This window comes from Syzygium oleosum, unplaced genomic scaffold (genome assembly GCF_021117445.2).
Source record: "Syzygium oleosum isolate NSW1041296 unplaced genomic scaffold, Sole_v2.1 Sole_v2.06, whole genome shotgun sequence".
In the NCBI taxonomy this organism is placed as follows: Eukaryota; Viridiplantae; Streptophyta; class Magnoliopsida; order Myrtales; family Myrtaceae; genus Syzygium; species Syzygium oleosum.
Window position 1 is genome coordinate 388,020 of NW_026607490.1, and position 10,193 is coordinate 398,212.

Here is a 10,193-nt window from a genome sequence, read left to right on the forward strand (position 1 = left end):
TTAGCCACGAAAAATTTTTCGTCGCAAATTTGCGACGAATTTTGCGACGAAAACTAAATTCGTCGTAAATTAGCAACAAAAAATTTTTTGTGGCAAATTTGCGACGAAATTTACCACGAAAAATTACTCGTGGCAAATTTGAGACGAAATTTGCGACGAAAAAGTTATTCGCGGCAAATTTGCCACGAAAAATTATTCGTGGTAAATTTGCCACGAATTTTGCCATGAATTTCAAAAAAAGCATTTATCTCTAATATGTTCGAAATTCGTTGCAACCACGAAAAATCAAATTGAGCCGAGGATGCCGGAAACTTGATTTTCGTGGCAAAATTCGTGGCAAATTTGCCACGAATTTTGCAACGAATTTCAAAAAAGGCATTTATTCTAGTATGTTTGATTTTCATGGCAAAATTCGTGGCAAATTTGTCACGAATTTCAAAAAAGGCATTTATTCTAATATGTTCGAAATTCGTTGCAAAATTCGTAGCAAATTTGCCACGAAAAATCAAATTAAGCCGGTATGCCGGAAACTTGATTTTTCGTGGCAAAATTTGTGGCAAATTTGCCACGAAAAATCGTACATATTAGAATAAATGCCTTTTTTTGAAATTTGTGGCAAAATTTGTGGCAAATTTGCCACAAATTTCCATAAATTTAAAAATAGATGGCATTTATTCTAATATGTTCGAAATTTGAAAATGGAAATTTGCCACAAATTTAAAAAACGCGGCATTTATTCAAATATGTGCAAAATTCATGGCAAATTTGCAAGAATTTTGCCACGAATTAAAATCATTTATTCTAATATGCCGGGTATGCGTGACAAATTTTGATTTCGCATTTTCTAATAATTCGTTGCAAAATTGGCAAATTTGCCAAGAATTTTGCCACGAATTAAATCAAATTAAGCCGGGATGCTAATATGTTCGATTTCGTGGCAAATTTGTCACGAATTTCAAAAAGTATTTTTCTTAAAAAAAAAGGCATTTATTCTAATATGTTCGAAATTCGTGGCAAATTTGCCACGAATTTCAAAAAAAGCATTTTTCCTAATATGTTCGAAATTCGTTGCAAAATTCGTGGCAAATTTGCCAACGAATTTTGCGACGAAAAATCAAATTAAGCCGGGGATGCACGAAACTTGATTTTCGTGGCAAAATTCGTGGCAAATTTGCCACGAATTTCAAAAAAGGGCATTTATTCTACTATATTTGATTTTCCTGGCAAAATTCGGGGCAAATTTGCCACGAATTTTCCCACGAAAAATCAAATTAAGCTGCTAAGCCGGAAACTTGATTTTTCGTGGCAAAATTCGTGGCAAATTTGCCACGAATTTCAAAAAAAGGCGTTTATTCTAATATGTTCGATATTCGTGGCAAAATTCGTGGCAAATTTGCCACAAATTTTGCCACGAAAAATCAAATTAAGCCGGGTATGCCGGAAATGTGATTTTCGTGGAAAAATTCGTGGCAAATTTGCCATGAATTTTTGCACGAATGTCGAACATATTAGAATAAATGCATTTTTTGAAATTCGTGGCAAATTCAAACATAGTAGAATAAATGCCTTTTTTTGAAATTCGTGGCAAATTTGCCACGAATTTTGCCACGAAAATCAAACATAGTAGAATAAATGCCTTTTTTTGAATTTGCCACGAATTTTGCCACAAAAATAGAACATATTAGAATAAATGCCGTGAGACTTGATTTTCGTGGCAAAATTCGTGGCAAATTTGCCACGAAAACAGTACTAGAATAAATACCTTTTTTCGAAATTCATGGCAAATTTGCCACAAATTTTAAAAAAAAAGCCGGCAAACAATTACCAATTTAAAAAATAAAAAAAGTTTGCGACAAATTTTTTTTTCGTGGCTAATTTGTGACGAAAAATTATTGGTGGCTAATTTGCGAAGGATTTAGCCACGAATTCGATATTACCAATTTAAAAAATAAAAAAATTTTGCGACGAATTATTTTTCACGGTAATTAGCGACGGATTTATCGATGAATTTGACATTACCAATTTAGAAAATTTGTGACGAAAAAAAATCCGTGGCTAATTAGCGACGGATTTAGCGACAAATTTGACATTAACAATTTAGAAAATAAAAAGATTTTGCTATGAATTATTTTCCGTGGCTAAATAGCGACGGATTTAGCGACGAATTTGCCATTAACATTTTAGAAAATAAAAAAAAAATTTGCGATTAATTATTTTCCGTGGCTAATTAGCGACGAACAAAAAAGTTCGTCGCAAAATTACATATTAATTATAAGATTCCAGAAGCCGAAATAATAAAAGATAATACTTCTTATAAAACTTCATTCCTTTTATAGGACTTATACAACCTTTTAAAATTATCATTTTAGGGACTTATAGGGACTCCTTTTATAGGACTTATACAACCTTTTAAAATTACTAATGATGGTATCGAGACCAAATTTTTAAAAAAGGAAAATAATTTTTAATATTATAAGCAAACCACAAATCAAGAACTTAAGTACACTTCAGGAACAATCCGTTTCTGAAATAAATTGTATTATCCAAAATAAGAAAACCACCTTCAATATTTAAAAGAAGACCTTGAACATAAAAGAATTGAGCAAAATTTTTCTGATTCTACTATTAAGAAAATAATTGCTAATCTTGAAATTTGCATAAAAAGTTCTATATGTTCGACACTTCCTAATGCTTTTTGGTCTAAAAAATATCATATAGTTGATTTACCTTATGAATCTTAATTTTTTGAAAAAGAAATCCCGACCCGACCAAGGCAAGACCTTCCTAAATGAATCAGGAAGTCATGAATTTTTATCAAAATGAAATCCAAGAACTTCTTGATAAAAATCTCATTAGAAAGGGCCAATCACCTTAGAGTTGCTCGATTTTCTATATAAACAAAAATGCTAAATTAGAAAGAGGAGTTCCAATATCGGTAATCAACTATAAACCTTTAAATACAGCTCTGAAATGGATAAAATATCCAATTCCTAATAAAAAAGACTTATTGAATAGATTACACAATTCAAAATTATTTTATAAATTTGATATGAAATCAGGATTTTGGCAAATACAAATCAATGAAAAGGACAGATATAAAACTGCCTTCACTGTTTCACTACAAAAAAACAAGTATTTCGCCACGAAAATTAGCGACGAAAAATATTCGTCGCTAATTTGCGACGGAATTTGCCACGAAAAAAAAATTCGTGGCTAATTAGCGACAAATTTTTTTTCGTGGCTAATTTGCGACGAAAAATTATTCGCGGCTAATTTGCAACGAATTTAGCCACGAATTCGACATTACCAATTTAAAAAATAAAAACATTTTGCTACGAATTTTTTTCCCTGGCTAATTTGCAGCGAATTTAGCCACGAAAAAAATCCGTGGCTAATTAGCGACGGATTTAGCCATGAACTCGACATTATCAATTTAAAAAAATGAAAAAATTTTGCGACGAATTATTTTTCGTGGCTAATTTGCGACGGAATTAGCCACGAAAAATAATTCGTCGCAAATTTTTTTAATTTTTTAAAATTTGTGAGGTCAAATTCGTCACTAAATTCGTGGCTAATTAGCCACGAAAGATAACGTTCGTCGCTGATTTTGCTTCCCGCCCTCTCTCAAATCTGCCCGCCCTCACCCTAATTTTTTTTTCTCTGTCTCTCTCTCTCTGCTCTTCCTCAGATCCCCCCCTCCGCCAAACACCTCTCCGTCGATCCCCCTCCCCTCCGCCAGCCATGATGGCCACCCTCACCGCCATCGCCGTCACCTCCTCCTCCGTCGCCATACGCCCGTTCTGCGCCCACCAGCCCTCCCTCGCCCCAGATCTGGGCGAGGTCGAGCGGCCTCGCCCATGGCCGCCGGTCGACCTCGCCCATGGCTGCTCGACCTCGCCGTCGCCCAGATCTGGGCGACGGCGAGGGCGAGCGGTGGCCATGGGCGAGGCCGGGATCCGGTGCTTCGTTGCCGAGGGCCGCCGGCGGGGGACTGGTTGATTGCGTGGTGGTCGGGGGCGGGATCGGCGGGCTCTGCATCGCCGCGCGGAGCCCGTTCTTCGGGACCGCGTTCGCGGAGAGCGAGAGCGGGTCGAGGCTCAAATCGGCGTGAGTTCTTTCTTGGGTGTTCTTCCTTTTTTTTTTCTGGGGAAAAGGAAGAAAATGGAGAGGAGCACGCCGGTGAGGAAGCCTCACACTTCGACTTCAGATCTGCTCACGTGGTCGGAGACTCCGCCTCCCCACGATTCAGTCGCGCCCGGTTCGGCTTTCTCTCGCTCCAATGCTCGCTCTCACCAGCTGCGGCGTTCGCTTTCACCTTCTGCCTTTTTTTTTTTTTTTTTTTTTATCTTCTTGGGCTTTCCTTTTTTAACGGGTTGTTCTGGGGGCATGATGTTGTTAGCCTTCGGATGGGATCAGCAAGGTGGTGTTTGGAGGTCCAAGTGACTGCAGAGAAATCTGAGAATTTGAACAAAAGGTTAGATCTGCTCTTCCTTGGTTTTTTTCCCCTCTCCCTGTTTGTTGATGACGTTTTGTGTTTTTTCCCCTTAAATGCAATGTTTCATTTGGCGGAATGGGTCGCCACCGTTTTTCCTATTTGTCCGCATTCTCTCCATGTTCTCCAATGCTTTGGATTTTCTTTCTTTAGAAATTATGGTTGGATTGTGTAATATAGGTTCAATGTGGATGTGTAGTGATCGATCTGCGGAGAATGAGGGCAGAAACTTTGAATCCAACATGATAATCTTTACCACCTTCATTTAAATTACAAAAGAAGGGAAATTTTTTTGGGGGTGGCTGTTGATGGAGCAATCTTGGTCAATTGGGTGGATCTTAGAACTTCAGATGCCTTGGTAGGTCGAGCTTGCTCATCTTCCTTGGCCTTAGAAGTCTGGTTGGCCTCTTGAGCTTGATTCTATTGCAAGCCCTCATGTCTAATTGAGATAGTCCAGTCATTCCCCTTCCATTCAATGGCTCTTCAATTAATAGTAATTAGATGGACAGCGTAAGTTCCTTTGATGTCCAGATTCGAGAAGTAAACATTTCTTTGGCGACTATCATATGGGGCTCCTTCAATGTCTGCTGAACTTCTGCGGTCATGAAAATGCCGATTTGATCATCCCATTGACAATCTACCGAACTCTGATCTAGATACAATTGTAATAGGTGCTTAGCTGATGTGAACTTATTTTTGATGTCTTTTCAATTTGCGTATGTGAAATATGTTATTGACATGTGAAAGCTCTAGTCCATGTAAGAGTAGGTTGTTCTTAGTCCATTCATGGAAAGGAGATGGCATTTTGCTGAGGATTGGTCAGTCACAAATAGTGCATCGTCAACATCCTTCTAAAAAGTGCTGCAATAGAAACAATTGTTTGTTGCTAGATTAGGAAAAGGTTCAATCCATGGATAACATGTACATACAGAAAAGTCATTACATATACAATTACAAATACATGCACGCACAAACATGTCCATCTAAAAAGCCAGTTACTTGGCTATCTATCTATCTTTTTTCATACACATATAGAATGGGGATGAATATTTGGCACAAATGCACATGCACCCACACAAAGGCGCACAAGCATGCATGTTTGGTTGTGGGCACGCTCTCATACACACGTGACCTTTTTATATCCTCCTTGTCAAGAGAGTTACATAAGCTTTCATAATGCCTTTGCACTTGGACTCCGCTTATTGTGGCTTTTTCCTTGTCTTCTTCTTCATAGAATAGTGCTTTTGTAATCTTCTAGGAAGTCTTGTTCTGCCTACAAGTTGAAAGAAATCACCGGTAGTGGGATTTTTGCTGCCAATGGGGAAGATGATTTATTGGAGCCTGGAAGTGCCAACCCTGCTTCAAATAACAAAACAGGATTAAAGATGTACCAGGTATGTTTTACTGTGCCGATTGTATTTGACCTTTTAAATTGGTGCTGAGTCCATGATGATGTATGTAAGCTCTTTTGGTGGTAAACAGGTTTTCAGTGAGTTTTACACAGAAATAGCAACTCTAGTTTAACACTTTGCTGCTGCATTCTCGATTGTCATTTTGGTGAGAACTTGTGATGACATTGGGTTCACACTGTAAAATCATGTAATAGGTGGCAGAGGCAATAGCAAGTTAGTTTCATTTTGTCAAGTTTAGCTCTTGCTCTTTGAAACAAAATGGTTAGCTTTTGCACTGTTTTTATCAGAAATTAAACCTGACAACCAACAAATTCTTCACCCTTTTATCTGAAAAGAACATGTCGAGCAAAAGGGTTAGCTTTTGCATTGTTCAAATTTCCAAAAGGGTTAGCTCTTGCACTGTATACTCGATAATGGCACCATATTTGTTTTCTGTATGCCTAAGTTTAGACAGTTTACTTTATTTGATCAGTAAACAAATTCTAGTTTCGGATTCGCATGTTTAGTTATCCATTGGGTCTGTTGTGAGCTTTTCTTCTACATGGTAAGCATGCTGTATCTTCTATTGGTTTGAGGTTTAATTTCTGGGTCTTGATTGAAATTCTGACTTCCTATCTACTTGGGCTGTTCCTGACTGTGCGTGCTTTGCCTTTTCTTTTAGTGCTTATATATGGAATTTCTTGAATAAAGAAGTCGTTCTTTTTGTATAACTCGCCTAAATCACCATGGTCTGAGCTAAAAACATTAGTGCAATGCAGGTCCTCCACAATATTGCGGTCGCTGAATACTTTCGTGATGGCTGTTCAGATCCAAGAAGATTGCTTGAAGTACTTAATAACGTCAATGTGTGGCAGTCCTTCAAACACACTCTCTTCAGAATATGCGATCTACTCTAAGCTATTGAGTTTTCAATCAGTCTTGATATGTTGTGTTGAACACAGTGGGAGTAGGCGAGAGGGAAACACTGATAGTTGCTTCTAAATTATCATCTAGACATCGATGAAGGAGGTGAATTACTTTGAACTTTGTCATTCGTGTGGCAAATGTTGATGAATGTATTTCATTTATATATCATTATAATATTTTGATGTTATTAACTGCTTAATCAATGTTAAATATATATTCTAGAAATTAAAATCGAAATCGTCCCTAAACAATATTCGTCGCTAAATTCGTTCCGGAACAATATTCGTTGCAAAAGTAAAATTTTTTCGCAACAAATTTTGCCACGAATAAGTTCGTCGCAAAAAACATGGCCAAAAAAACTTTATTCTTTTTATTTTTTTGTGGCAAATTAGTGACGAATTTTGTCACGGATTTTTTTTATATAATTTTTTTTTCAAAAAAAAAATATTTTTTGTGGCGAATTTACGACGAATTTTGCCATGAAATTTTTTTTATATAATTTTTTTTCAAAAAAAATGTTTTTTATTTTTATGTGGCTAATTTGCGACGAATTTTGTCACAAATTTTTTTATATACTTTTTTTTTCAAAAAATATTTTTCTGTGGTTAAATTCGTTAACGAACGAATTTAGCCACGAATTTGTTTTCGTCGCAAATTACCAATGAAAATTACAATTTTTTGTCGCAAAAATTTCCGACGCCTCGTCGGAAATTCGTTTTGCCATGAATTTTACCACGAATAATTACCGACGAATTTTGCCACGATTTTTGCAACGAATAATTAACGACGAATTTTGCAACGAATTTAGCCACGAATTTTTTTTTGTCGCAAATTACCAACGAAAATTACAATTTTTTGTCGCAAAAATTTCCGACGCCGAATTAGCGACGAATTTTTTTTCGTCGCTAATTTCGTCGGAAATTCGTTTTGCCACGAATTTTACCTCGAATAATTACCGATGAATTTTGCCACGATTTTTGCAACGAATAATTAGAGACGAATTTTGCAACGAAATTTGCCACGAATTTAGCCAAGAATTTTTTTTCGTCGCAAATTACCAACGAAAATTGAAATTTTTTGTCGCAAAAATTTGCGACGCCGAATTAGCGACGAATTTTTTTTCGTTGCTAATTTCGTTGGAAATTCGTTTTGCCACGAATTTTGCCAAATTTTTCGTGGCAAAATTCGTGGCAAAACCCTTGTTTTTTTGTAATGTTTCAACACCCCTTTCCTAATATGAGCCATTAATCATTTGAATTTTCGACCATACGAAATTTAGTAGTGTGCATGGATGATGAGAGATGCGATGTAGTTGAGTGCGACAGCATAATATGTGATCGAGCTCAATAAATGACTGATTGCAGGGCATGAATAGTGTTAGGAAGGCCCAAAACCTTCACATGGGAAGATCCTCAAGAGAGAGCTCAAATCCAAATCAATCAACATATCAAGTTGGACCTACCTTCACTCAAAACCTTAAATCAACGAGTTATGGGCCAACAATGATATATTAACTGCTCAATACCACATCAATTATCCAATGTGGGACTTCTTTAATACAACTCACACTTGTATCTCAACAAATAAGAGTTGCCTTAGTTGGTGGGATAGAATGGAGAGAGAGCGAAAGCTACGATAGAAAAGGACAATGCGTACGTGACGGTCGTGCTGATACCGAATGGAAAAGCAGCTGGGTATATTGATCTTTGTTGTTACCAAGTATATGTTTGGACTGATGAAAAGGGCAATGTCTTTGAAATACCCACGGTTGGATGAGGGGGAAAAATGTATTCCCGAATAAAATAGATCATGAAGCTACTTGATATAACAAATGGAAATTAAGAATCATTTGATGTGGCCCTGTTCTATATACCGGCTTTGGATACGAGAGGGAGAGTGATTTTAACATGTAAGTGTGATTAATACGTGTGATTCTTCTATGCGAAATTCAGTCCTGTGTGAACTAGTTTGTTACCAGTGACCTTAAATCAAGTTACCAAAGAGCTTACATTATAATAAGAGGATTGATCCCCTAGCCATGTTAATAACATCAAGAAAGAAAATTCGAAGTGATAAAAAAGGAGAGCTTATCGAATGGACGATGTATCAAAGGCACGAGCTGTTAATTATGATTAGCCATTTATGCAATTTCAGAGCTTTCAACTTTATCTTCCACCGTCCTCTAATATGGTCAAAGTATAAACAACATCCTCAAGTTATCAAATATCGTCATTTAGGTCTCTTCTGTCTATTTATCTTCGAAATAAACTTAACCGGTAATTTCTAACTAGTTGAATGAATTATTGTTACTTAGCTGCTTCACACAACTAGAAATAGAAAAACGGTCCACGAAATCGTTCGTCTAAATTATCAAAACTAAGAGAAGTGATGTTGTGGTTTTCGTTGCAAACATATTGGCTTATGCCCGCGTGTATCCAGCTTTGGATTATGCATAAGATGAGAAAAAGAGAAACCAGCTCCAAAATGCTACGAAGATCTTCACTCATTTCTCACTCTAATAAATGATTAGAGGATTAACCAAAATTTTAAGGTCTCTTTCATTTACATACAAAGCTACCTATGTACTAAAGACTAATCCAAATTCTATTATTTTTTGAGGTAAATTGCGCGACCTTAAACCTCGTGTTGAACTTGAGTGCCCATTTATTTGCTTTATAAGTTTAAAATATTAGAAAATCATGGGAATGAAGATTAATTTCAGTTCGGTTCATTTTAGAAACTGGTAATTTACGTGTGCGAGGGGAGGGGTCACTGCTAAAATTGGGTGCATGCACCATTAAATCATATGCAAAATCACGTGAATCATTAAAACCGGTGAATCCCATCAACTTCAACGATTCAGTGGACGTTGGATCCATATGGACTGTCATATACCCAAGATTAGTTGGGAGTTTGAAAAATCTTGATGAAACGCCTTTTCATAAGTTATTTAAACTTGTTTTTCCCTATTCGAGAATAGAACCATCGCAATCCTCCCATATTAAGAGGAGTCATGAATGCCATATTACTAGCTTTACTTATATGGCTGTGAGGGATTTTCTTTTAGATCTCATAATAGTAGTCAAAGCATTTACTGTCTATAATATGCGAAATTATGTATATAAAGCGTTGTGCATGCGACAACATTTAGATAATTTACATTTTACTTTTTTACAAGGAAGATCAAAAGCATATGGAATAATAACAAAACACCCGCTTACCTAGCTTTTGAGAGTTATGGACGCTCTTTCCGAGAATGCTGTGGTGGCACACCTCAAAAAGGCTTCTGTCCCTTTTATTTTTTAATTCTTCTGTTTCTAGCTTTATTGTTAATTTACGTCAACCCTTTTCATTATATGAGCCGTTAATCATTTGGATTTTCG

The 10,193-nt window shown here is 36.5% G+C and overlaps 1 protein-coding gene across 4 annotated transcripts; it reads left to right on the forward strand.

Annotated features, from left to right (window-relative positions):
• Positions 1–4,313: 4,313 nt before the first annotated feature.
• On the forward strand, positions 4,314–7,001 carry LOC130138447 (uncharacterized). Of its 4 annotated transcripts, none has more exons than XM_056312629.1 (3): positions 4,314–4,474; positions 5,751–5,886; positions 6,653–7,001. In XM_056312629.1, the coding sequence occupies exons 1-3, from the start codon at positions 4,407–4,409 to the stop codon at positions 6,686–6,688; spliced, it is 240 nt and encodes a 79-aa protein (XP_056168604.1). In that variant the 5' UTR covers positions 4,314–4,406; the 3' UTR covers positions 6,689–7,001. The 4 variants fall into 4 exon arrangements, 2 of the variants coding, with proteins under 2 accessions (XP_056168604.1, XP_056168603.1); XM_056312628.1 differs by having other exon boundaries at positions 4,315–4,474; positions 6,663–7,001; XR_008816848.1 differs by having other exon boundaries at positions 4,358–4,474; positions 5,732–5,886; positions 6,663–7,001.
• The last annotated feature ends 3,192 nt before the right edge of the window (positions 7,002–10,193 follow it).

What these genes read in the sequence shown, in the direction of transcription:
- LOC130138447 (XM_056312628.1), top strand. Translation starts at nt 4,407, where the DNA reads ATGGGATCAGCAAGGTGGTGTTTGGAGGTCCAAGTGACTGCAGAGAAA. An exon ending in TCTGAGAATTTGAACAAAAG is followed by an intron (nt 4,475 to 5,750) that starts GTTAGATCTGCT and finishes GTAATCTTCTAG; the next exon opens with GAAGTCTTGTTCTGCCTACA. An exon ending in CAGGATTAAAGATGTACCAG is followed by an intron (nt 5,887 to 6,662) that starts GTATGTTTTACT and finishes AGTGCAATGCAG; the next exon opens with GTCCTCCACAATATTGCGGT.